Source organism: Athene noctua, chromosome 1, assembly GCF_965140245.1.
Source record: "Athene noctua chromosome 1, bAthNoc1.hap1.1, whole genome shotgun sequence".
NCBI lineage: Eukaryota > Metazoa > Chordata > Aves > Strigiformes > Strigidae > Athene > Athene noctua.
In genome coordinates, this window is record NC_134037.1 from 85,808,923 (window position 1) to 85,836,808 (window position 27,886).

Here is a 27,886-nt window from a genome sequence, read left to right on the forward strand (position 1 = left end):
AAGGTATTAAAAAGTCAGAGAGTGGATTTCTGTGATACTGAATTATGCATAGTATCTGCAATCACAAAAATCCTCCAAACTTTTCTCTGCATTTCAGTGCCATTCTAAAAAATGATTGGCTTTTGTATTTGCCTTCATTGTTCATTGGAACTGTTCATGCTGTTATGTATCTCAGGAATTCTTGGGAAAAAACCCTGTTATTAGAAGAAATAGTGCATTTGATTTAGATGGTGAGGGCATGCAACTGAGTTTTACTGATAAGCCTAGATCTCCAGATCTGCTGGCCTACTAGAGGTGCCATGTTTTCAGAGTTGAAATAGTGGCCCCACTCTCTCGAGATGATGTAAAGGCTCTGTGTTGCCTTTCATAAAATAGTCTTGGCAACTGGAAATGTTCTTGATAACAGCTAATAACTCTTACTGGAAAAAGTATATACCAGTGTTTTCTCTAATGCATTTCTTACTCTCTGTTATTGTGCATGTGTTGTGTATGCCAGTGACTTAAGAGAGTTCTCTGCAGAGAAACTACTTTAGAGAGGCTTAGAGGCCCGGTGACATCAGAGGCAATTCCTTGGACACACTGAGAGGAGGGTGCTATTTCTGCAGAACACTTGACAGGCACTTAGTATAGTGGGTAAGAAGGCAGCTTGGTCTTGAACATGTAGTGAAGGAGAGTGCATGGTGCTAAGAATCAGGTGATTCTGCCACTGATGCAAATACCCCTCTTTCAAATAAGTCTGGTGGCCAGAGACAACGCAGTTCCTGCTGTGATGCTCTCAAATACTGCACAGGAGAGGTTGCACTTCAAAATCTTTCTCACTTTACTTGTGGTAGGATCCCTCTGGTGTGCAATACCTGCTGATTCTTAAGAGTACTGTGGTATATGTGTCTTGCTTTAGTCTGTGGAGGGGGAACAAAACGTTTTAAACAATTTGTGACTCCTTTAATCTTTAAAATGTGCCTAATCTGTCTGTGTCACTGTAACATATTTAAAGACTCTTTTGTGTGAACTACAACAGACAGGTCTGAGCTGCAAAACATGACCTTTCTTGAGCAGAAGCTGTAGTGGTTATGCAACTGTTAGACTGCACTGGAAACTTTTAGTTCTTTCCTTAACATTTTGTATGAACTGTCTTCCAATTCAGAACTCATTTATAATTACTTAATTTATAATGCATTTATAATTAGTTGTAGAGCAGATATCTTAAAAGAACAGCAAGACCATAGTCAATTAATGGTGAACTATTCCAGAGTTAACTTTTTCAGGCCAGCTGCTTTGTATGCATCATAATGCAGTCTTGAAAATGCCTAGTCACAAACTACTTTTTTCTCCAGAAATCCTGCTTTGTTCAGTGTATTGCATAAGCAGTGCTCTCCAGCATTATGATTTCTCTTTTTTATTCAGTGAAGGTCTGTTGCACTCAGTTGAAGCACATTCCAAAATACATAATTTATGATTTTCAGCTCTGGTCATCACAGTATTTGTACTTGTCTTCAAGTATTACAAATCTGTTGGGTATTTGATTTTCATGTATTTCCTTACACCTCACCGTGTTAGTATTGTTCCTGGTCTACAGAAAGAAAACAGAGACGCATGCTCCAAACTGTCCATAGTTGCATTTCCCCATCCGGTGAATAGTTTTAGGATAATGAATGGTGGTACTATGGAATTTGTCTTTTCCCTAAAGTGCTTTACATAGTACAATTACATACTGTCTTTTTGCCCAGTGAATAGGCCTGGCAGTTTGAATCTTTAGGCCCAGCATGATCCTTATGGCATTTCCTTATGCATTGTTTTGAACATTCTCTCCCGCAATTGAAAGTGCAGTCTATGACCCTCCTGACTTCTACCACTGGTACTTTAGCAGTAAAAAATCAGGCCCTTCAAATTTAGAGCCTGATCAGCCTAATTTTCCGTAGATCATCTGTGTGCCAGGGCTACCTATGAAGAAGATATAAAGAGGATTGCTGAGCCATGGGAAGCAAATGAAAAAGTGTCTTGGTTTTCTAGAAACGCATTCGTAACTGAATAGTCTCCCTTAGAGAAGTCCGAGATACATTTGAATCCATCCACTTGATCTGCAAAGCCAGCTTTCTGCTGAATGCTTTTATCATGGGAAAAGAGGCCAGGGGAAGATATGTTCACAGTATCTCAACTAAAAAATGAATTCCAGAGTTTGCTATAAATACATGTGTAGCCTTACAGCCTATAAGGGTAGGTTCACCTTTGTCCTAGTTGCTGACTACCTCCAGTAACTATTGTCCATATGAACTGGAAAAATACCTAGAACAGCATCTGGCTCGGAAAAAAAATCCCCAAAAACCAAACCTCTTGAACTTAGTTCAGTCATGAGATTCTGGAAGATTGTAGCTATTCCAGATTTAACCCTGATCTAGAGATCTGGGCTGCACATTAGCACAACTTCACTGCATTTATCCTATAGACACTGGCTTCAAAGTGGAGAAACATGCAAATACTGTGCTCTCCTCCTTTGGTTATGCTAAACTAGACTTAAGCAGGGTGAGAGGTGAGCCAATTAAGAAACAAAGGACTTGTCCACACTCAGAGGGATTGAGAATATACAAGAGTCTTCACTGTGAGTAGGTTATTGCTGGTAGGTCTCAAAAGCAACCAGTCTCATACTGGAAAGTATGTTGCGCAAAACTGATACCCATTGCTCCTGAGATGATAATACAGCCAAAGTTAGTGAGAGAGATCATAGCTGGACAGGGAACAATTGTCTTCAGAACAGGAACTGGAAAATTCAGGCTTTGCTGCTTTCATGTCAGACATGGCAGGAACTTGCTCATTTTCTCAGCGCCGATTCTTAATACAGCTGAGTGTCAGAATAAAGCTTTGTTGGACAGGTTGTAAGGACAACAGTTCTGGAAAAGGAAAACTTGCACTATGCATGTTGCAAAAAGAACATGTTATCCCTGTTTGGCAGTAATTCAGGTTGTGCCATGTTGCCTTATACAGGGATGAATTTTCCCCTTTTACTAATCTTTGTATCACTCCTGTGGAATGATTAATAAGTAGCTAGTATTAATTTTTACAGACTGGCAACTTGTTCAACCAGGTTGACTTCTTGAGTGTGTAACTTTAATGGTGGAAAGAGAAATGAGGGCATTGAGACCACAACTTGTCTAAGGTCACAGAGTCAATCTGTACAAATGCTGAGTTTGGAACACAGCAGTGTCTGATATCCAGTGCCTGTATCCTGTGCCCATAATCTCTACCTCATACCTCAGTGATTTAAAACCTACTAGGTCTCATCTGTGCCACTTAGATAATTATTGTCTGGAACTCTGACTTAGTTGCTGATGTTTGTTTCTAGATAACTGAAGGCATGGTGTCTATACATTCCTTCTCTCACACACACATCGCTGTTCTCTTGTCTCGTTGTGACCAAAGCTATTGCTGAGTAACGTTGTGCTTTTTTAGACAGTCTCAGGTAAATCAGTTATGCATCACAGGCTGGCTCACTAAGGAATTTATTTAACTGGTTGTATTCATGAAGTACAAATTGCATAGTCAGTTGCGGGCTTTCACATTGCCTTAGTCGCACAGTTTCTTCCTTGCTTAGTATCACTGTGTGATAACCTAAACCTAACACAGCCAACCTAAACCAGGAACACAGCCAGGATTCTGAGAACACATGATGGTGTGAAGGTTTCTTCAGAAGGTTTGCAATAGGCCATGCTATACCCCTAGTCCTGCCCCTTGCTTTCTCATCACTGAACCATTTTTAAAACCCTGGTTCTGTCTCACCATTTTTTCCGATCGTATGCCAGCACTATTTGTAGTTTCCCCACCTGTTACTGTGTGTATTACGTTGTAACTGTCTGCATATTGCTCTACAACCTGTGTGCTAACAGACTGACTGCAGTGTTGTATATAAATTACCCTATACATTTCCCAGTTTTGCCTTTGATGTTACATTTCTAATCTGTGCCAAGCATCTGTCAAGGCTTCTGATACTATGTAGTTCATGATTAATCTGTCTTTGTGAGTTGCATCTACCCAGACAAGAACCATTAAACAAAAAAAGACACCCTCAGGAGGCTAGCTCCAGGGACAAGGGAGTTCAGGTATCACGGTTTCTTCTGAAATTTTTAATAGAGATGTCAGAATGTGAGGTCTGAGGGCTCTTCTCATTCATGAAAGCTATGATCTTGTGTAGTGCTGCCTGGCAGTCCCCATCGCCAGAGGGTTTGCGCTCTGCTACATTACATCTTTCAGCACTCACACTGCAGTTTGTGGTTGGTACTATGTATCACAGTAGTGCCTAGTGATACTGTGGCAGGGACCAGATCTTCAATGTTTCCTTCTAATACCTCCCTTGAAGCCTCTCTGAGAACCAGGACCATCTGCTGTACAGGCTACAGGGCTGCAAGTATGGCCCTACAAACAATAGGGACGTATCCTCCAGAGTATGAGGGACCCCGAATGCCTGAGCACACCTGACACGCTAGAATAATGCTGGGCATTTTTGGGTGCAGACCTGAGAGACAAACATGGAGGTGAAGGGTGTACAGTAGGTAAAGCACACTGTAATCATAATTGTTGTGTAGGCTCCTCAGGGCTTTGAGACAGGAAAAGCCTCTGCTCCAGAGAATTTGTGTTCTGGTTGGACATTAAGGACTAAAGGAAGCATTGCTATTTTAGAGATGGGAGGCTGCAGCACAACAAGCTTGTTCCTCAACAAGCTTGTTCCTCTTTCTTTGAGAGTAGTCTAGTGGGCCAACACACAGCTTTTTGAGAAAATTTTATCTGAATTGACTTGCTCAAGGTCACATAGGGCATCTTAAACTGGTATGGATCACCCCACAACTCAGCCCCGTGATTTTCCTTCTGCACAAAGGTTTGGCAAAAGCCAGTGATGTCAGTGCAGTCAGCATTTTCTCCATACTCCTGAAGCCCAAGCTATGCTTTGGTAGTATTCATCTGTCCTATAAATGTTTCTTGCTGCACTTCATCCATGGCTGCGTTTCAGGGACAGGGTAAGTCGTTTCTATATATAGCTGATGAAACACTTCACAATCTTCTGACAATGTCAGTTGCTACTATGAAGCCAGCAATGCATTTTCTGAGCTTTCTTCATTTTTATTTCCAAACCTGTCATTTGAAATAATATACTTTAAAATAAATAATTATAATATATACTTAGCTTTTGTATAGTGAGTATCACCATGCATGAGTAGCATGGGGATTTTTCAGTCAATGTTTGTGCCTCTTGGTGCTAGATGTGTGAGGGCTAATATGCTCAGTGCCCATGGTGCTTTTCCTTAGCTCAAATAAAGTCAGAATTTTGTTTCCCAGATGTTTGCTTCTCTTCTCTGCTCTCTTCCCACCTTCCTTCTGTATGTGTTCATGTTGAGAATATGAAATGAGTTTAATGTTTATTCATATTATCTTTACATATTGAATTTAATTCCTTGGTTTTTTTCTGAACTTACAAAATAGCGTGTTTCTGACATTGAAGAAGGTGGGTTGTGTTTATTGTATTGAAAAAAAAAAAACAAAAAGAGGGGTTATTTCTCCCAAACTCTAATAAAAAAGAACACACCCCACCTTTCTGCTTAGATTTGTTCAGGAAATTTATGAATAATTTTTAACAGAACTCAACATTTTGGCCCAATCTAAATTATCAATGTCTTCTTTAAATAATTCAGGTTTTGTTGGATAAGCTTTAAACTAGTGGATATTTGCTACAAGCAAAAGTACATTTTAAGCGACAGTAAGAAAATGCTATGACAGCTCAGAAATCAAGTATAGTGATAAAAGGGTTGAGAGTGTGTGGATTAGGTAAAGGGCCACTAAAGCAGATCTTGCTGTGGGAGTCTGCTACAGACCCTCCAACCAAAGCGGTGAGGTGGATGAAGCTTTCTATAAACAGTTGGGAGAAATCTTGTGCTCGCTTGGCGCTGTTCTTGTGGGAGACTTTAACCTCCAGGGTATCTGCTGAGATCACAACACAGCAGAGAGGGAATAATCCAGAGGTTCCTGGAATGTGTGGAGGATAACTTCCTCACACAGCTGGTGAGTGAGCCGACCAGGGAAGGTGCGCCCATGGACCTGCTTCTTGTGAACAGGGAAGAGCTCATGGGGGAGGTAAAGGTTGGAGGCTGTCTAGGGTGCAGTGATCATGAGATGATCGAATTTTTGATCCTTAGAGAAACAGAGGGGTTAGTAAAACTGCCACCTTAGACTTCCGCAAGGCTAACTTCGACCTGTTCAAGAGATTGATTAACAAAATCCCTTGGGAGGCTGCATTGAAGGATATGGGAGTCCAGGAAGGCTGGTCATGCTTCAAGAGAGGAGTCTTAAAGGCACAGGAGCAGGCTGTTCCCATGTGCCGAAAAACAAGCAGGTGAGGAAGGAGACCGGCCTGGCTAAACAGGGACCTTTGGCTGGATCTCAAGAACAAAAGGAGAATCTATTGCCTTTGGAAGAGGGGGCAGGTCTCTCAAGAAGACTATAAAGATGTAGTGAAGTTATGCAGGGAGAACATTAGGAGATCCAAAGCGCAGCTAGAGCTCAACTTGGCTGCAGCTGTTAAGGATAACAAAAAATGTTTCTATTAATTTGTTAACAGCTAAAGGAGGATTAGGGAAAAACTCCCTCCCTTACTGGATGCAGAGAGAAATGTGGTAATTAAGGATGAGGAAAAGGCTGAGGTGCTCAACGCCTACTTTGTCTCAGTCTTTAGCAGTGGAACTGGCTGTTCCCTGGACGCCCAGCCTCATGAGCTGGGAGATGGGGAGGGGAAGCAGACTGAGGTCAGCACAGTTGAAGAGGAGGTGGTCAGAGACCTGCTGCACCACTTGGATGCACACAAGTCTGTGGGACCGGATGGGTTACACCCAAGGGTGCTGAGGGAGTTGGCAGATGTGCTTGCCAAGCCGCTGTCCATGATTTACCTGAAATCATGGCTAACTGGGGAGGTCCCATTGGACTGGAGGGTGGCAAACGTGACACCACCTACAAGAAAAGCAGAAAAGACCATGCAGGAAACTCTAGACCTGTCAGTCTGACCTCGGTGCCAGGGAAGGTCATGGAGCAGGTCATCTCGGGTGCCATTAAAAGTCATATAAAGGACAACCAGGGGATCAGGCCTGGTCAGCATGGGTTTATGAAAGGCAGGTCCTGCCTCACAAACCTGATCTTCTATGACAAGATGACCCAACTATGGAATGAGGGGAAAGCTGTGGATATTGACTACCTGGATTTTTGAAAAGCATTCAACACAGCTCCCCATAAAATTCTTGTGGAAAAACTGGCTGCCCATGGCCTGGATGAGCGAACTGTCTGCTGGGTCAAGCACTGGCTGGATGGACAGTCCCAGAGAGTGGGGGTCAATGGAGCTAAATCCAGCTGGTGGCCGGTCACAAGTGGTGTTCCTCAGGGCTTGGTGTTGGGACCATTTCTGTTCAACATCTTTATTGATGATCTTGATAAGGACATAGAGTGTATCATCAGTAAATTCACAGATGACACCAAGTTAAGTGGGAGTGTCGATCTGCATGAGGAAAGGGAGGCTCTACAGAGAGGCTTGGATAGACTGGATCAGTGGGCCAATGTCAATGGGATGAGTTTCAACAAGGCCAAGTGCCAGGTCCTGCACCCCAGGCATCGCTCCAGGCTTGGGGAGGTGTGGCTGAAGAGCTGTCTGGAGGAGAAGGATCTGGGGGTTCTAATGGTCAGGTGGCTGAACACGAGCCAGCAGTTGCCCAGGTGGCCAAGAAAGCCAACAGCATCCTGGCTTGTGTCAGAAACAGTGTGACCAGCAGAAGTAGGGAGGTGATAGTCCCCCTGTGCTCTGCACTGGTGAGGCCACACCTGGAGTATTGTGTCCAGTTTTGGGAATCTCAATACGAGAGAGATATCGAGGTTCTGGAGCAAGTGCAGAGGAGGGCAATGAAGCTGGTGAAGGGCCTGGAGAACAAATCTTGTGAGGAGAGATTGAAGGAGCTGGGACTGTTCAGTTTGAGGAAGAGAAGGCTGAGGGGAGGCCTCATCACTCTCTACAGCTACCTGAAAGGACATTGTGGAGAGGTTGGTGCTGGTCTCTTCTCACAGGTGATTAGTGACAGAACAAGGGGGAATGGCTTTAAACTCCAACAGGGGAGGTTCAGACTGGACATTAGGAAAAAATTTTTCACAGAAAGAGTGGTCAGGCAGTGGAATAGGCTGCCCAGGGAGGTGTTGGAGTCACCATCCCTGGAGGTGTGTAAGGGTCATTTAGATGAGATGTTGGGGGATATGGTGTAGGGGAGAGCTTGGAGAGTGGGGCTGATGGTTGGACTCAGTGATCCCAAGGGTCTTTTCCAACCTGAATGATTCTATTATCTATTAACCTATTATTCTATTAACCTATTACAACATGCTTTGAAAATAAAGGGCTTTTTGATCCCTCTTTTAAGATTCTGTTAACAGTTTACACAAGAGAACAATCACTTTGAATTTACTTTATCTTTCCTTGACTTCTATTTTGAGAAACCATTCTACTGTTCTTTTTCACAAAGAAATGGACTGTGCCAATGGGAAGACGATTGCTTAATGAATCACTGACTTATTGAGGTCTCAAAGTTCTCTATCTTCCCATGGCCTTTCTGAGACAGTTTTTTTAGATGTGAACTACTGTGTTCCTACACAGAAGTGTTACATCTGAAAACTAATGGTGATCATTTCCTCATCAGTTGATTATTTCACAGGTGATTATTTAAGTAGAGAAATCTGGCTGATTTCTTTCTCTAAATCTCACTAAATTCAAATAGAAGAATGATCTGGGGAAACATTGCAGTGTTCAGAGTTTTTAAAGTTTTATTAAAAATTTGGGGTTTTATTCTCATTCTAAGATTTTGTGAGAGGGAAGAATAAGTAGCAGGTTGAAGGGATTGAAAGTCTGATGAATAGTGAAAATATAGAGGAGTTCTTGAGAGAACGATATGACTGTTTTTTGGGGAGCAAATGGGTGTTAAATACAGACTGTGTGAAACAACTTCCATTTCATTTAAGAAATGATACAGAGGAGGTGAAACCTTTGTTTCCTTTAAGGAGGAAAGCCCTTTGATTCTCAAGGAGGTTAATGCAAAGTGTGCCAGGAGGCTTTCACTTAGGTGGTATTAGATTCAAAGATCCTTCCTAAGTTGGAATTGTGATAAGAAATATTGAGTGAGTTCACCTGCAGACCTGCTTATCCTGTTAGCAAAGTTCTGGTCTTGGTCTTCCTTGTACGTGGGAAATGATCCCTTGCTGCCACAGTGTTCTCCTGGGGTAAGGGCTTTCTCCTGGGTAGGCCCTTACTAGCATTTATGTTAGCATGCACTACAACTGCGCGTTTTGCCAAATAAAAGGGAAAAACAGTTGACAGTTCAGCTCTGCTATCTCCATTTCTGATCTCCCTTTGCCACTTTATTTCTTCTAATCTGTTTGGCAGTGATGAGTATTCTTTTTGGTTTACCACACTGTAGGCAATCTGTGCCATTTCTACCCCAAATATACTGGCTGGCTCTCAGGTATCTTGCCATGTCAGCTTAAAATTCCAAAGCTATGTGGTACACTGTGTTTCTTTCTCTACTTGGGACTTCAGTCCTTTCTTTCCTGCTCAGCTTGCTTATTTCTGTTTTGATTTATTTTTCTTTCTCCTTAGGCACACATAGTTTGTAGCTGTGCAACTGCCAGCTTTAATGGGGATAGTCCTAACCTACCTCTGTTGTGGGAATAAGCTGATTGAAGCACACTGCTTTATTCATACTGCTCTGCTGGACACAGCTTTCCTTTTCTCTAGGTGAGCTGGAAGAGATAGCTCGTTTCCACTTCAAGTTTGGTGTCAGAGTCCCATTCTGGCTCTCTTACCACTACAGACCTCCATTCAGATGCTTCTGTTTACCATCCACACTGTTCATTTATAAAATTAAATTAAAGTAGTAAACAAAATACCAGATACTCCTCCTAAAGCTCCATCTATAAATATCTCCACTGCCTACTTATGCCGTCTGATTAAGGGGCAGTAAGCAGTTATTTAGAGAACCTAAACCACGTCAGATTCCATCAAGATAGGCAGGTTTTTTTTTTGTTTTGTTTTTTGTTTGGTTTTTTTTTTTTAAATGGGGATATTCTATTTAGCTTCCTGTTTCGTAGGTAGAAAGCCCCTCTCTCAAAATGCAAACTAATGAAGTTGAAGCCTCCTATTTTGACATTTTCAGAATTAAAAAGTTAGATTTTTCATTCTGAAATATTTTTTTTTCATCCAAACTGAATAACATAACCTACCCAAAGTGGATTTTTAAATACTTGCCTCTTATAGAAAAATGTGGGTTTATTTCTGTTTGGAATTAACTTGGATTTTTTTAATCTCTCAAACTAGCTGAAAGATACTGTGGTTCTAGCTCTTGGTTCCTTGGAACAATTAAGACTTTTTTATTTGTTCTGTTATGAAATTACTAAGTTTACCTCTGTACCAAGTACACGTGAAAAAATAAACTGTACTTTTGCAGCAGTGGCTAGCTCTGTTTTGAGCAAATCCAGTTATTTTCTGAAGAAAGTTAATAACCTTCTTTCAGAATTCTAGAAGGTCTGGGTAGGTTTTCCTTTGAGTTCCAGAAACATGGGCATGGGTCTGACTTCAGTGATCTTCAGGGACCTAATCCACAGTGTGATCGGATACTCTTTGTCATTATGATGCTTCAGTTTTTATTTCATGACACAGGCACTCTGGCCTGTGTTCTAGGATAAGGGCCAACAAATAAAATGTGGCTTTTAAGTAGTACCTCCCTGTCTGAAGCTGTCATACCTGTAAGGCTCACCTATACTGTGCAGTGGGGAGCTGTGCGGTACCATCTGGCTTCACCCATGTAGGTTCCCAGAGAAGGCAGCGCCCAGGAGAGGCACGAAGCTGGCTGCCATGGGTCCCCTCTAAGGAGGCAGTGTGTGGAAGGTCACAGGCCTTGTCAGTGCAGGAGAGCTCATTGCACGGGAGACAGCTCCAGTCCAGAGCATTACAGCTTTACGTCTATACTCCTGGGACTTCTCTGACTTCTTCCTCCTTTTCCTCTCCTGTGCTGTGTATGGTGAATAAGAAGAAATGGGTTTACTGACTTCAAAGGCTTAAATAGTTGTTATTTAGGTGATTGAAATTGGACACGTATCATAAACAGATGACTGCCCAGCTATAAAAATAAACCACACAAATTGCACCAGCATACACATAATGTGTACATACATGAAATACTTTGTTTTCTAACTGCTATTTGATATTGTCTGAGAGTATCCTATGAGAACGCTCACCTGTACTTGAAAAATGTCTAGGCATAGCATTCATCAACATTTACTTCATTATATAGATGGAAATGTAGCAACCTTGAGAATATTTGCGTTGAGGAGGTGGAAAGCATGTGGTTCTGACTTTGCTGCTTAGATTTGGAACTTGATTTTAGGACTGTTTATCTTACAGTATATACATCAATCTGTGGAAGTTGACTGATGAAACATGTTGCAATCTTATGAATTTCAGTTTGCAACCTTAGTACTGCATTTACGATGTTTTTTTGACCTGATGGGCAGGTATTAGCTGTGTATGTATGTTCTTCTAAACTGCATGTATGCATGTTCTTCTAAACTGCATAGACTTACAGGATAGAAGGCAACTGGCAGAAAGCAGAGCTCTAGTTAGCAGTACGAAGTGGAGTGCCTAGCTGTTAATTGTTCTGGTTATTCATTCACGTTGGCTTAGAGACCTATGGTTGCCTTTACTGAACATACTTCTTCCTTATATCTGACTTTGTTTTTTACGGCTTCTAAAAGCTCAGCTTGGGTGAGCGTTTTCTTTTTCTAAGGAAGGTTCGCATTATATCCAGCGTGGACACTGCTAGAGAAGATGACCTTTGGATGTTGAGAGGCACAGGCATTAATGACAGGCTATGTGACGAACACGGTCAATGGGCCAGTTCCCAGAAGAAACACTGTCACCAGGGCAACTGAAATGATATGACAGGGGAGGTATGGGACATGCTCGCCAGGATGCTTGATCTTCATGCTACTTTTTCAGATTTTACCCTGTAGAAAGCACGAATAAATGGTTCCCGTCACACATTTATGAAGTTGTTGGTTCCACAGAGTTTTGTATGTGCTTCTTGGTGCCTGCTTTTGGGTGATTCTACTGAGTATGATTCATGGACGAAAAGGACGTACGTTGCTTTTCTGAGTTGTGCTTCCACACTTCGTGGTTTAACTCCAGTCCTGATCTCCACTGCAAGTTGTTTCATCTCTTGAGTGGCCTTGTCTGTGCTGGCTCGTGTGATCCTTAAGCTGGAAAGTGGGAAGTGACTCAAGGCTTCACACAGACTTCAGACTAATGATAATACCAAACTACGTTAGCAAATCACAGGCGGGTCTTGAGAAGTAAAAATACATGTCGGTAGGAAAAAAAAACCAAACAAAAGACAGACAGGTATTTTACCAAATTGTAAGGAAAGACAGACAAACAGACCCGTGGACAGTAATTTTTGGCCAGAGAGTTTACAGGACGTGAGTCGCCCCGGGCAGCCTTACTCTCCTGCCCGCGGGCTGGCCTGAAGGAGCGGAGCGGCGGGCGCGGCGGCCCCCGCGCCGTGCTCTTGGCCCGCCGGCCCCGGCCCCGGCGCCGCTCCCGCCGTGGGGCGGCCCCGCCCGCGGGGTTGTCGGCGCGGCCCGGCCCGCCCGGGGGCACCTCTCGCCGCCTGCGGCCGCCGCCGCCCCACGTGACAGCCCGGCGGGGATAATAAGCCGCAGCAATGAGCCGCGCCGGGCTTCTCCGCAGGGTCAGCCGCAGGGACCTACAGCAGCACCACCAGCACCACCAGCGAGAGAGAGAGAGAGAGAGAGAAAGGGGAGGAGGGCAGGAGAGACAGAGAGGGAGCGAAGGTCACCGCAGGTCACCGCAGGTCACCGCAGGTCAGCACCTACCTGACAGTTTCAGCCCCTGCTCTCAGCAAGACTCATCAATATTCAATCCCCGTCACCTTGGAAAAAGAAATAAAATTAAAAAAAAAAAAAAAAGAATAAAGACACTGCTACCTACGACCCATCAGCAAGTGAACTCAGCTTAACTATATATATATATATATCTCTAAACATAGTAGAAGCCACAACAGCTGAAGCTGAACCCCAGGTAGCATGAGTAGCATGAACCAGATAGAAACAAACATGCAGTACACCTACAACTATGAAGAAGATGAGTACATGACCCAGGAAGAAGAATGGGACAGGGACCTGCTCCTGGACCCAGCATGGGAGAAACAGCAAAGGAAGGTCTGGAAATAATGTGTCTGTGTATGTGCTTCTGTGTGGAATGGTGTCCTCTCTTACTGCATTGTTGCATCTGGAATTGCCAGGGCTGTGCAGTAAGGTGCTCTAACTTTGTAAGAGAATATATTTTACGTCGTACAGAGTGTATAATATATATTAGCGATGCCATACTATGAGGATAAAGCGTTCACCTTTTGATTCTTAAGTGAAATCTACGTAAGGTAAAACTAAGGTATGAGAGTCAGTAGTTTCTTTTCATATTGCAACTGGAAATACTCTGTCAGTACCTCTAGACTTATATGTTAGTATTTCAGTAATTTTTAACTTTGCTTCCTGGGTCTTTTGGAAAGCAGGCTGAATTGGTGTGTGTGCCTGATGGCTTTTCAAAAACAGTCAATTGTAATTATAAACAGGGAGATGAATGAGGTGGTTCAAAATTGGTGTGCAGAAAAAGTTTGCAACATTTCTGAGAGCAGACTGAAAAATTGCTTTTGAAATTGTGATGTTGTGAGTCAGCTCTTATTAGAATTTACTCTTAATTCTGACTGAATGATCTGACAAGGAAAATGTTAAGCTAGATTTGGAAAACTCTGTTTCATGATTAAGTTCCCACATGCCAATTCACTGTCTGGGAAAAAACAGGTCTGTAAAGTCCTTGGAATATACCATCATAGAGGAAATGCTTCTTGCTTTTTAGGTGTAAGAAAGCTGTTATGCCAGCAAGTACTGCCCATGCTCTTTTTCTGAATATAGGCAGAGATTATAATCCCATCAGCAGCCTTGTCAATGGTTTGGTACTTCAGTAATATTTGCAACATCTGATTTCAGAACACTGAGTTTTAAGCAGCATGGAAATGAGAGAGGTGAAATATTGTAAAGGATTTGTTGCTTCCTAATGTAAAATGTGATATTGAAGTCACAGCTGAGAGATCTGAGATTAATAGGTTATCTGCTGGTTACAAGAATGAAAAAAAAAAGGGGGGGGGGAGAGGGGCTGAGAGAGAAATGGCACTGTAGACAATAAAGTTGATTATGCTTTTTGCTATAGCTGAAGAGCTCACTTCAAAGACTTAAGTAGAAGTTTCCAAGTCTGGCCCACTGTTACAGTCACAGCTTCTATAAAAGCTGTATTTAGTATAGCTATAAAAGTAAGAGCTGTTAGAATCATTGGGGCCAATGGGTTTGCTTTTCCATTAAAATCAACAGAGCCAGTATTTTCCTCTCAGCTTTTACTTGTAGCCTTCCCCCTTCTCTAAGTTCTAGCTAATTTTATTCATTTACGTTACAGTACGTCTCTTGACTTTTACAGAAGAGCAGGGAGTATCTAGTATAAGACCCCATAGCAAATTTTTTTGTTTCCATTCCTCCAAGCACACTGCATTTCAGCAGAAAGTCAGGTTTCCACATTGATAAATTAACCTAGACTCTGCTTTACTTCCATGTAGTAGAGGTATTGTGGCTTTGCTACTTTATGTTGCGAGTTCCTTGGGCTTAGTTTTAATATTGATACATTTAAATAAAATTTAGGAGAGATGATCCTCTTTCCTTGATCCTCCTTGGAAAGGAGTCTGAATTTATTATTACATTAAAAATAATTACTTTCATGATAAGGGGCCTGATAAACTTTATAAAATGTCAAGGCTTCTATCTTTTTCTAATTGGTGCTAAGACAGTCGCAGAAAGTGCTTTCTTTATTTTCTTATTTATTAGGACAATATTGCAAATACATGGGCACAGATCTATCTTCTCACTGTAATATAATATTGCAAAGTGATCTCAGTGAGGTCCTGGCAGTTGGCAGCATATATTTTCTATTAGACAGTCTTGGAACAAACCAAAAATAAATGCCATTGTTTCTATTGTGGGCTGCCCTCTCCAGACTTGCCATTTCAGTGATATGCCTGGTATGAGATCTGTCAACAGATGCTGGTAACACATGATGACGTCCATAGGATTACAATGGACGTGACGCCTAATTATAACCATGGTTCATAGAGTATTCTGATCTGCTGTAATCCAGGCTTCTTGGTAGTTGCAGATGTCAGAATAAATATGAAGTACACTATAGGAAAGGAAGCTGAGTTGTAGCTTAGCTCTGACTCTCTGAATGTGAACAACAATTTAAATGGTTTAGTTAGGGTAACATTAAGCCTGTGTCAAACAGAGAAATCAAGAAAATAAAACAATTTGACCATTTACTGCATTAGATGCTATTGGTAAAAACTTAAACAGGATCACATGGTTGGAAATTTCAGGCAGCAACTTGAAAGAAAGACTAAATAACAAAAAAAATATATTTTGGATGGACATGCTGTCTTCAGCAGGAACTAATTAGAGAACTACAGCCTTGGAGTCTTTTGAACATGTAGATGGGAACCATGAGATTGAAACCTTCTGAAATCTGCTCCCCTGGCCACATGCACTTAAGCAGAAGTTGAAAGATCTGTGGAAGGGGTCCCTTGTTTCTTCAGTATGACATGGAAATAGAGAAGTACTGGAAATCAAAAACTCTATCCAGAGGGAGTGGGATTCTCTTCTTCACTCTGCTCTGTAGCCTTAGGCAAGGTCACCTCATCTCAGACCTATCTTTTCCCAACAGTGATAGAAGTGGTTGGTTCTCTGGTATGTCAGACTAGTCAGATTAGTTGTCTTTCAGTCCCTACCCTGCTGGAGCAGAGTGGAAGTAAAAATCATACTAGCTCAGTGAAAGACTTAAAACCTGGTTTCTTTTCTCTCCATGTTAAATTTATTTCTTAAGTTTCCAAAAAAGTTCAACAAGCTCCACAAAGCTTTTAGTTTTCACTAGCCTGTATCTCAATATAACTAAAAGAAACAGGAAAATGCAGTCATTTCTTGGCTTAGCAAACCGAGCATAACAACGCTGCTCAAAATGCAACCATATTGTATTGTTTGCAATGTGTTTGAACTGCCAGCTCTAGTGAGCTGTGTCTTAAATGGTGCTGTCTCTTATTTGTAACTTTTGCTGTAAGTACTTTATTATAGGACTGTTTTTCTAAAATTTTTACATGAAGTATGTTTTTTTAGTTTGTCAATGAAGTCTTAAGCCTTCAGGATAAAGATCTGAAGGTTGTGAAAGAGATGTGATCCCTTTTTCAGGACAGTTGTGTTGTATTGTAAAGCACTAAACTGGCTCCGCATTCTTCATATGTGTCTTATCCAGTCATTCAGACATGTCTCTGACACTGTTGCACTAACACATGTAAGGAAAGAACTGGAAACATACTCCTTGTCTTACTGATACTATTATAGATGAATGTTTTTATTCTAGCTTGCTCTATGGCCCTGATACCACTGCTTTGTTGATGCAGAAGGATTTTAATGTAGGTGTGAATGCAATGTCTGACTATTTGGATTTTTTTTACACTGGTATAGAATAGACAAGAAGGCTCAGAATATTTATTTACCTTGATATTGCACTCTTTGTGAATGCAATTCTTCTTGATGACACTGAATGCTATGCATGAGTGAGGACTTCAGAAAAGGTTCTTTAGGAAAGAAGCTGCGTCTTTCCTGTCTTCAGCAGTACATATCAGATTACATTTTCAGTGTCACCTATAAGGATTTATCTGCATTACCTCCTTTGGCTGGTAATATAACTCCTGTTGTCCTTGCAAATAAAAAAAAAAATGCATTTGGAAGCCACATGTACAGCAGATTCTCCGGAAGAAGCTACCAGGACTATGAATTATGGACAACATCCTTCTTTTTCTAGTGTTGCTGCAAATTCATTAAATTCAGCAGATCTGAGAGGTTCATTGCAACCTGAAAGAGAAACTGACCTTGTGTTCAGTCTGACTTCAGTGTCTATAAATAGAGTTACAGTCAGTGTCCTGGATTCACTCTGAAGCTTGTGTGGTCTTCTATGGATGGGATCTAGATTGATTTCTTATCAGAAACCTCTTCCTGGAAGAAGTCTACTGGTGAGTGAGAAGACAGATGAAGTAGTGGAAGGAAACAGCTTCATTCTTCAACCAGGAAGAGAAGGCAAGAAATAACCAATCCTGAATGAATGAAAAAGAAATGTAAGACGGAAGAATGTTGCCAGGAGAGGCTGGATGCCACCAGCAAAATTCAGTACTGTAGAACCACTCCTCATGGATTTACAGGCTCTGGATTGAAATCATTGTCTTGGAGAATGTAACAGTATCTACAGTGTGTACAGGGCATTCCAGCCTAGGTCTTGCTCTTTTACTGAGATTATCTGGAAATAATCAAAATTGGGGTTTTGGGTGTGGGTTTGGGGAGGGGCAGTATTCGGGATTTTTTTGTTTGTGTTTTCTGTGTTGGGTTTTTTTTTTAGATTGTGCAAAATTCTTTCCTTGAATAATCAACCTTGGGGTTAAGCTCCCATAGCACACAGAGAAACCATCCATCTCTTGAGGGTTTTTAATGAGGTGACACTTTTTACCCACGTGAAATACCCGTTGGATTGTTGAGAAGGCACAGAGATTCCCCTCTGCAAGTGAGCAACATGAACCAGGGTCTGGATGAGAACCAGCAGTGAATGTAGGAGGTGTGAGGGAGACAAAAGGTCCACTCCTTTCCAAGAGAGATCAACCTTCTCATTATTTATTACTAGTACTTACCTGTTAACAGCTGGATACTTCGTATAAAGATGGGGGTCCTGGGTTGAGTACCTTTAGGACTAATTTCAGGAGAGTATTTAATTTTTTAGGAGGAAAGTCCTCCAGAGTTGAAAGCAGATTGATGGTCAGTGAAAAAATGTGCTATACTGAGTCCTACACTGCAATTCTCTGCTTCCCTTACCTTTTATACACAGAATTAGAATGATGTAGGTGTCTTGGGAATTCTGTAGGTTGAAATGGAGGATTTTCTGTTACTACTAATAGTTAGAAAAACAATTTCATATTTTTAGACTTGTTTTTTTCTAGTATTTAGCCAGTACTGTGACTGTCTTCTACAGAAGAACAAAGTCTTGCCAAATGATACATGCCACTATAAATGCAGAGTGTGCCTTATGGTAACACAAAGTTTCAGCACTCCAAGGCCAAATGCTTCTCCAGGTGCCTCAAGAATTTTCTTTTCAAACAGTGGGTGTCAAAACCTCTAGCATTAAGAGCACACACATAAAGCATCTCTCGTTTCCTTTTAAATCCTGGGTGCTCTTTAAGTGACCTTCTCAGTGGTAGGTGGCCCCCTGTAGGGTCTGACTCAGAACTTGGTAGTCAATGGACAGACAATTTTTTTCTGCCACAGCATGTCTTGATTTTTTTAGCATATACTATGAACTGTCCTAAATATTAGGCACTGATGCAACAGAAGGACATGGACTTGCAGTTTCTCTCATGCTATGAAGAGTTGCTGTGAGGGTAGAGGAACTCTACAGAAATATGGGATGTGTTTATGGCTTGTTCTGTATGATTGGCCCCTTAGAGATTAGTGCTTGTTAAAATAGCAACATGTTAAATTCCTCTTGCTGATGTTACTTGCACAGAATAGTGCTTGAGAGGAGCATGCTGAAAGGATAGTGGACAATCATATTTTGTCCGTGCGCTTCATATTCTGTCTTGGAAGTTGTCAGTAAGGGTGTGCAGCTAGAGAGGGCCCTGAATACTGTGGTGCTGGTGTATGAGGGAAAATTCAAAGCTATTATGAAATTCACTTAACTAGAAATTTTTATGGTGGTAGGGTTTTTTTTTGAATGAGAAGGTTTCTTTATAAATACTAAGCATGAGAAATCAGTATTTTACTCAGTATTATATTTTCTATTTAAACTCAAATGGCCCTCAATATTGAACCATTTCAGGCTCTGTGTGCTTTTGTTAGTGTTGTCAAATGGATAATTCCTACAGTCCCAATTCAGCTGTTAATTGTCACTCAGCCCCAAATATCTGCCAGCAACAGAACTGTATGGTTATGAAAAGAAATTATAAGAACCATTTTATAATGGGAAGCAAAGGCTGTGTCCTACCTGCACTCACAGATATATACCACAGCCTCCCTTGAAATTCATATAGTAAAATGTCTGCAGATATGCTGACCCAATTAGTAAGACAATAAGGATTGGAAGAAAGTATGGATCTAAGTGGGTTTTCATAGGCTGCAACCAAGGTGCTTAAGAGCTAGAGAAAAGCTGTCTATTAAGTACTGGAATTTGCTGTAACCTCTTGGGAGGTGGGAGGTCTGCATCTTGCCGTGCCTGAAGAGAGAGGCATGGGAGGTGTTTGCTTGGAAGAGCACTGAGGGTCTTCAGCCCTGAGACCACAGTAAACAGGGAATCCATTCTCGTACAGTTTGTAGCCCTGGGCAAGCAAAAGCAGGGCTCAAGTATATTCTGTAACCTAATGAATCACAGTAAAAATATATCGTAATTATGTCACCAATTTCCAAATCAAACCAAGACAACTCTGCAAACTGAATTTTGCCTGCTTTTTGCCAATGGGGTAACACAGCTCAAAATCTTTCACCAAACCCCTTGAATCCTTTTGCAAGGGGAGGAGATGATAGAAAAAGCAGATACCAAATGCCTAACATAAATTTAGTCACTGTTGCATAAATTTGGATCTATTTTGTGAGGTTTAGCTTAAGTAGTTGTATCTGTATTGAATTAAATTATTTTAATTGAATTGATTAAATTAATTGTATTGAATTAATTTCAGTGAGACTGAGCATTATCATAGAATCATCAGAGAATGGTTTGGGTTGGAAGGGACCTTAAAGACCATCTAGTTCCAACCCCCCTGCCATGGGCAGGGACACCTTCCACTAGACCAGGTTGCTCAAAGCCCCGTCCAACCTGGCCTTGAACACTGCCAGGGAGGGGGCAGCCACAGCCTCTCTGGGCAACCTGTGCCAGTGCTTCACCACACTCATATTAAAGAACTTCTTCCTTACCTCTAATCTCAATCTGCCCTCTTTCAGTTTAAAGCCATTTTCCCATGTCCTATCACTACATGCCCTTGTAAAAAGTCCCTCCCCACCTTTCCTTTTGGCCTCCTTTATGTACTGGGAGGCTGCTATAAGGTCTCCTGGGAACCTTCTCTTCTCCAGGCTGAACAACCCCAACTCTCTCAGCCTGTCTTCACAGGGGAGTTGCTCCACCCCACAATCATCTTCATAGACTCCTCTGGACCCACCCCAACAGGTCCATGTCCTTCTTATGCCTGGGGACCCCAGAGCTGGACACAGCACTGCATGTGGAGTCTCATGAGAGCAGAGTAGAGGGGCAGAATCCCCTCCCTCGACCTGCTGGCCATGTTTCTTTTGATGCAGCCCAGGATACAGTTGGCCTTCTGTGCTGCAAACGCACATTGCTGGGTCACGTTGAGCTTCTTATCAACCAACACCCCCAAGTCCTTCTCCTCAGGACTGCTCTCACTCCATTCTCTGCCCAGCCTGTATCTGTGCTTGGGATTGCCCCAACCCATGTGCAGGACCTTGCACTTGGCCTTGTTGAACTTCATGAGGTTTGCACAGGCCCACCTCTCAAGCCTGTCCAGGTCCCTCTGGATGGATCCCTTCCCTCCAGTGTGTTGACCACACCACACAGCTTGGTGTCATCGGCAAACTTGCTGAGGGTGCACTCCATCCCACTGTCCATGTCCCCAACAAAGATGGGAACAACAAAGGCCAACAAAGACAGCGCTAGTCCCAAGCCCTGAGGAAGGCCACTTGTCACTGGTCTCCACTTGGACATTGAATCATTGACCGCAACTCTTTGAGTGTGACCATCCAGCCGATTCCTTATGCACTGAGTGGTCCATCTGTCAAATCCATGTCTTTCCAATTTAGAGACAAGGATGTCATGCAGGACAGTGTCAAATGTTTTGCACAAGTCCATGCAGATGATGTCAGTTGCTCTTCCCTTATCCATCAATGCTGTAACCCTGTTATAGAAGGCTACCAGATTTATCAGTCACAGTTTGCCCTAAGTAAAGCCATGTTGACTGTCACAAATTACCTCCTTATTTTCCATGTGCTCTAGCATATTTTCCGTGAGATGTTCCATGATCTTGCTGGGCACAGAGGTAAGACTGACCAGCCTGTAGTTCCCTGGGTCTTCCTTTTTTCCCTTTCTAAAAGGGATCCTAAAGATCTGGAACTCCACCATTTGATGATCACTGCAGCTGAGGCTGCCCTTGAGCTTCACATGCCCCATTAGCCTCTCCCTGTTGGTGAGAAGAAAGTGCAGCATAGCACCTCTCATTGTTGGTTTCTCTATCACTTGCAAAAGGAAGTTATCATTAACATATTCCAGGAACCTTCTGGATTGCTTGTGCCCTGCTGTGTTGTCCCTCCAACAGATATAGGAATGGTTCAAGTCTCCTGTGAGGGCCAGGGCTTGTGAATGTGAGGCTGCCCATACCTGTCTGTAGAGGGCCTTGGTCTTCCCCATCAGGTGGCCTGTAGCAGACCCCCATGATAACGTCTCCTGTCCCTGCCCTCCTTTTAATCCTGACCCATAAACTCTCAGCCGGCTCCTCATCCATCCCCAGGCAGAGCTCCAACCACTCCAGCTGGTCATTGACATAGAGGATGACATCCCCTCTTTGTCTGCCCTGTCTCACCTTCCTAAAGAGTTTTCTGGATTTTCTAGGATTTTTTTCAGTTGTGAATGGTGAATACTATATAGATATTGGTAGTATTCTAGAAGTTGTACCGCAGAGCCTGCTTAGAGAAGAATGCGTTGGACTTGTATCTGGATGCAGGAAGAAGCATGTCAGTGAAACAGAGTTAGATGGGAAATTGTGCTGCTTAGCTTTATCCCAAGTCAAGACATCCCTCCTGTGTGTTATTTTATATCCTTGCAAGCAAACAAATATAAAAGTGCTTACACAGTTGGCAAAGTTGGGTTGTTTGGGATGGCTTTGCTGCCAAGCAGAATTTCTTCTGAGCCCTAACTGTTGGGATAAACAATGTGTAACTGATGTGTTATTCCTCTACTGTGAGCCGTGATAAGTTGCTGACTCTGAGCGAATGTGTTTTAGGGCTATGCATTCCTTACTCTCAGCTAATACCAGAAGGAGAATGTATTCACATCAAGCATTCCATTTTCTCCTAAATTAAATTTCATCCATAGTATTTTGGGGTGATTTTCAAATCTTCAATGTTTGAAGAACATAATTTCATGAAATGCTGTGATAAGTGTGTGTGGCACTTGTTTGTATAATATCACTGGCTTTGTTGGTTTTAAATATGCCTCATGTTGAGAGACTTGATGTATAAAGCTGATCATAACTATACAGGTGCTATACAACACTCTTTTTCTACCTAATAAAAATTGGGCATGTATTTAAAGATAAAAGTTACCTCTTTCCGCATCATTTAACCAGCAAACACAATGTTATGATCACCCTATGTGACTGTTTCTGTACATACTCTGTAGTAGCTCTTCCTGCTGGCAGTACAAGTAACTCTTCAGTACAGATCAAGATAGCATGGCCCGAGTAATCCTCAAACTACTGCTGTGAAAGGATTACAGGGCAGGTGGTACAGCTCTGCAGGAACAGAGCATCTGCAGATATAGAGGTAGAAGACTTTGAAATGCAATGCTTTCCTTTTAGGAAAGCGTCCCGCTTGACATGGTAGCTTGTGGAAATACACATCATTCTTTAGAAGGCTTGTCCAGAGGGAAGCAGAAGCTGACAGTTGGCTAATGTTTAGTTAGTTTCTATATTTGGACATTAAATTTCCACGTGTGCACACAGGTGAGAAAATTAGTGCTGAATGTATGTCCTAAGTGCAAGAATTGGCACTGCTGCTCCTATCTCTGGTCCCAGTTTTCACTGCTTTTGAGTTATAAGGACATAACACTTTGTCCATGTCTTCATCTCCAGAATAGTGGTTGTAATACTTAAGTGCTGGCTTTACAGATGGAAGTGCTAAGTGTTTACTGTACTTGGTATGAGTAAGATTTTCCATTTACTTCAAATGCTTCCTCCCAACTGCTCTTAACTGTCAGAATCACTTCAACTTGAAATCTGATGCTTGCTCTTATTTTTTCTTCAAAATCCTGCAAGCAAAATCAGTCCAGACACTCATTACTTTGATAAATAGCAGCACTTAATTTAGAGCAGATTGCTTCTGCTCTGAACTGCCCCCTAGAAAAGCCTTGCTCACCCCCACTACCATAGCAGGAGTCTGCAGAAAGTGACTACCCTGGTCTAAAATTAGCATCTGTGATTATTCCTTAAGCATCTAAGGAAACGCTCATATTTTTTATAGGTGTTGAACACCCAGGCATTTCCACTGACGTCAGGAGGAACTTCTGTCTATTTTGCACCTCTGAAAATCAGCCTGCTGTTCTGGCACTCACAGAAAGGCTTAACCATCTAGCATTAAGTGATACTTTTCTTTTTTTAAACTCCGTTTTATGTTTAATCTTGGCACCAGTGTAGCTTTTCACTGCTGCAAGACTTAAAACATTGCACTCTTTAATATGAAGAAAACTGGTACCCAGCTACACTAAATACAAAATCCAAAAAAATCATAGATGACTGTGTAGCTCTGAGGTATTATTTCTCAGGTAGAGGAGTTTCTTTAGCCTATGGAAGTCCAATATACTGCAAGTTCATGTCCAGCTGTAGTCTGTAGTTCCACCATGTTTTCTTTGGCAGAGCAGCTGATCGCCTTTGTTTCTACTCCTATTCATAGACTTCTAGTCCCCTTCATTTGCTGGTACAATGATCTTATGCTATATACCAGATCACTGAAGAAATTTGAAACAACCCTCCTTGTTTTTACCACTTCTTAATCCCAAGTCATTGCAGTGATGTAGTTTGCAGTGCAGCCCCACAGGCAGCTATATCTGTGCATGTACATATTATGTATAATACATTTATCATTCATCTGGGAAAAAAAAAAAAAAAAAGACCCAAGGGTGAAGTTGGCTTGCTTTCCTTTTGTCTATGGACTTCATTTCTATGACTAAGCACAGGTCCCAGCATGGCTCCTGTTAAGAATAGATACGCTTTAAACAAGGAACTGTGTGTTTAATTGACAAAGCAGTTTGCTTATCACAAACACCGTACTGTCTAAAACACAGGTCTTTATGTTTTCCACAGTTACAGCCATCATTGTTTTTTATTTATAAAACATTAAAGCTTAAAAAAACCAACCCAATATGTTTAGGTAGTATCTTTAACAGCAGAATTTCCAAATTTTAAAAAACCAGATTCTTAAAACAAGCATGAAATAAAAATTGAGGGTTTTTTTTTGTTTGTTGGTTTTTTTTAATAATTTGTTACGATAGTAAACAAATTCACATGGACAGTTTATATGCTTTATGCACTGAGAAATAATGCATTGAGTTACCTGGCATATATGCCACAGAGGAGCTCTTTGTTGCATAGATGGGAATTAATGCATGAGGTTTTAATTTTTCTATAAGAATCTCAACTGACACTTTAAGTGTAAGTAGATTTGGTGATCTTCAAATGTACTACATAACAGAGTGCAAAACCAACATTTACTGTGTGTAAATATCTTGTGGGCTGACTGTTGACATACTTTTCCCATTATTTATTGGTGTCAGGGACTTAAAGTGTTGGTGTGTGTAGAACTGAAAAAAGTTTCAAAATCTACTTTATCTTTATCAGTCAGAAGACATGCTTTTCTGATTATGGATTTGTTTTAAAGAATGTTGATAAATTGTGTAGGAACATTTATCCCATGCTGACTGACTGTATGGCCCAATTTATAATGGATTTACTTACTCACCTGGCAATGTAATATATAATTACTGGATAAAGATAACACGGTGAAGAAAACAACAGAGAAAGCAAAGGAAAGACATTTGGAAATCCAGTCAACTAAATCCTGGATTAGCCTACTTCAATTAATCCTTCTATTTCCAGAGGGCATACCTTTAATTCCTTCCATACTATAATGTGTGAGTGTTTCTTTCATCTCATCCTAAATGGTCATTTAAATATGTATCTGCTGAAACAAAAATGTTAGCCAGCACTATCTGTGATAGTTCAGGAGCTCTTGGGAAACCAGGAGGAGCACTGTAGGGCACAGTGGAAAAACCTGAGACTGGATAGGAGAATAGGAGATACAATCTCTTTATAAGAAGGTTCATTTGGCACTGGTAGGGTAGTGGTATTGCGTGTTCTTTGTTTAATACACTTGAGAGAAAGCCCCAAGCAGTATAAAGGACATAAACTTCTCCTTTAAAGCATACCTGCAGATTTGTCTTTTGCAGATCCACCACAGTATTTGTGACCCTTTTTGGACTAGCTATACTTTGTTTTTAACTTTCCACAGGAAGAGGCAAATATAACAGAGATTATGCTTTTGTTCTGTATTAGTGAAGAAGTGGCCAGTTGGAAAAGGAGAGAAAAATGAGAAAAATGGCTTGTCTCAAACCTTTTGTCATTGCTGAAACAGTTTCCTCCAAACCTGTTGGCATTTTTACCGTGAATCGTTTTCTGAAGATGCTTTCTAGTTTGTTGATACTCTTGGGAAGTAGAAATGTTGAGTATGGAAGGTGATGCTCCAGAATTAACTCCTTCTGAGCCATATAGAAATTAGTTAATCTCTTTTGACCCTATAACAGTTCATCTTTTCATTGGATATTTTGGTCTCATGACATACTAAATACCTTTTGCTATTCTGGTGTTGCTTAGCTTTTCTGTAGTTAGATCCAAAAGTGTGCCTTAAATATAGACCTTTGTGTAACTAGTGCTTACAGTGAGACCTCCGAAATACCACTTTGCTCAAAAGTGATCCAGAAAGCACCAGAATGCGAATAGCAAACTGTTCCATTAATTGAGTATGCCTTCAAAAGTATCAGGAGTTGTCTTGATTTTGTTCACCGAAAAACTGTATCAAAAAAACTTGGAGAGAGAGCGAGAGGGTGTATGAAAGGGAGGTGTTTGGGAGCATGCACACTGGAGTTTCTAACAGAGCCTATACACCTCATGCTCTGCAAGCTCTCTGCTTAGGTGGCTGGTGTCATACCTGATTGGCTGGGGAGAGGTATCTTTTGGACAGCACTTTATGAGATACGAATGCATATTTCTATATAAATGCAAAGATTGCATGGCTGATAGAGTCCGTTAATACTTTTATAAAAATCTACACTTCTTTGCTGCACTCAACTTTGTGCAGTGTAGTGGCAAATCTATTTTAATGCTCTGACAACTGGACGTGAAGTGATTTATTTGTAGGTATGCCCTGTAAAGTTTTGTGGTGTAAAGTGATCAGGAATCCTGTGTAAGACATTAGTTGCTGTAGCCATACTACTTCAGGTTGCAATGTCAGAATTACTTGCTTTTATAGTGTGAATTCAAGTTCTGCAAAGTGCAGTGTATTGCAACAGAGAATATTTGGTTAGTATGCTCTAAAGTTAGGTTACCCTGTTAGAGGAAAATACTGTTGTGCCATGCAAATAGTTGGCAGTCCTCAAGAGGTTCAGTCTGGATGCTGTACACTCCCAGTCATGCAGTGTGGGAGTACTGTGTCTCTATCCAAAAGGCACAGGTCCTTGTGGGCGATGCTTCTCTATTTCTGCAGATTTCAGTAGGAGACATTTTGAAGGGCAAAATTTGGCACTGTTGCATGTAAAAAAAAATTAAAATCTACCATGATCTGTTAGTTGTTAAATGCTAGAAACAATATGGCCTATTGAAAGAGATCGACATGTCCATAAACTTATCCTTCAAGGGAAATACAGAATCAACATCTGAAAATAAAACAAAAGTCATTGACCAAAAATAATTATTCAAAACTTCAAGTTTGTATTGTTCTATTAATCCCTTGTTTGTTTGTTTTTAAAGCTACACTCCCATTTAAGAACTGTGTTCTGATATGGTTGATTCACAGATACTTTTTTCACCTTTTTTGAGGCTTGTGAAATAAATTCTTTCACTTGCTGCAGCATTTTAAATTTGCAACACATACATGAGACTGCAAAGTACAGCACAATCACTCGATTTTAGGATGAACAGAGGCCTCCTAATTCTGCATTTAGAACTCTCAGTCCGTTGGGCATATTTACATTTCACCTCTACTGTAGGGAAAAGATTTTGGACATGCATGTCCAAAATGTTTTACTACTTGAAAGAGGTTGTACAAAAACCTGTGGAAGAGCAAGGACTCACATGCTGAGTCTTTACTCACTGTCTGTCTCTTCACTCTCATTAGAGAAAGCAATTTAATATGTGGGCTATTATAACTCGGAAATTTGTTAGTAATTTGAGAACTTCACGTTTACTTCAGAGATTATACCCTTTATTTACCATTCTGTAGTGCTAATCTTGGACCTTGAGCATTTTAATGCATTGAATAATGGTATGTAATCCAAAAATTCCGGAGGTATTAATTGTGTTATGGCAAGGTATTAACCTACCTGTTGTTACATAAAAGGCAAAGAGAATAGAGTCATCAGAAGGGTAGTGTATTACTGTAATGATGTCACGCATATTGTATTGAAGTAGGAGGGAAGATGAAGAGGTAAGATCATGGAAAGCAGCAAGGGATTGCTCCATCTAACTAGAATGGTTTATCTAGGGCTGCTTCAAAATAGCTGGACATTGCCATCTAGACCAAGGGTTCTCAAAGAATATTGCCTGAATGCTGTTTGTGACCATCCGTTTTCAACAATTTGTGC

The 27,886-nt window shown here is 41.3% G+C and overlaps 1 protein-coding gene across 14 annotated transcripts in view; it reads left to right on the top strand.

Annotated features, from left to right (window-relative positions):
- The first annotated feature begins 12,777 nt into the window (after positions 1 to 12,777).
- ACTN2 (actinin alpha 2) overlaps positions 12,778 to 27,886 on the top strand; it is a 71,658-nt gene continuing 56,549 nt past the window's right edge. For 13 of the 14 annotated variants that reach the window (XM_074896798.1, XM_074896801.1, XM_074896805.1 and 10 more), the window contains exon 1: positions 12,779 to 13,293. In XM_074896798.1, coding sequence (XP_074752899.1) covers positions 13,159 to 13,293 — 135 coding nt within the window. In that variant the 5' untranslated portion in view covers positions 12,779 to 13,158. Of the gene's footprint in view, positions 13,294 to 27,886 lie in introns of all 14 variants that reach the window. The other variant, XM_074896808.1, reaches the window with a different exon arrangement.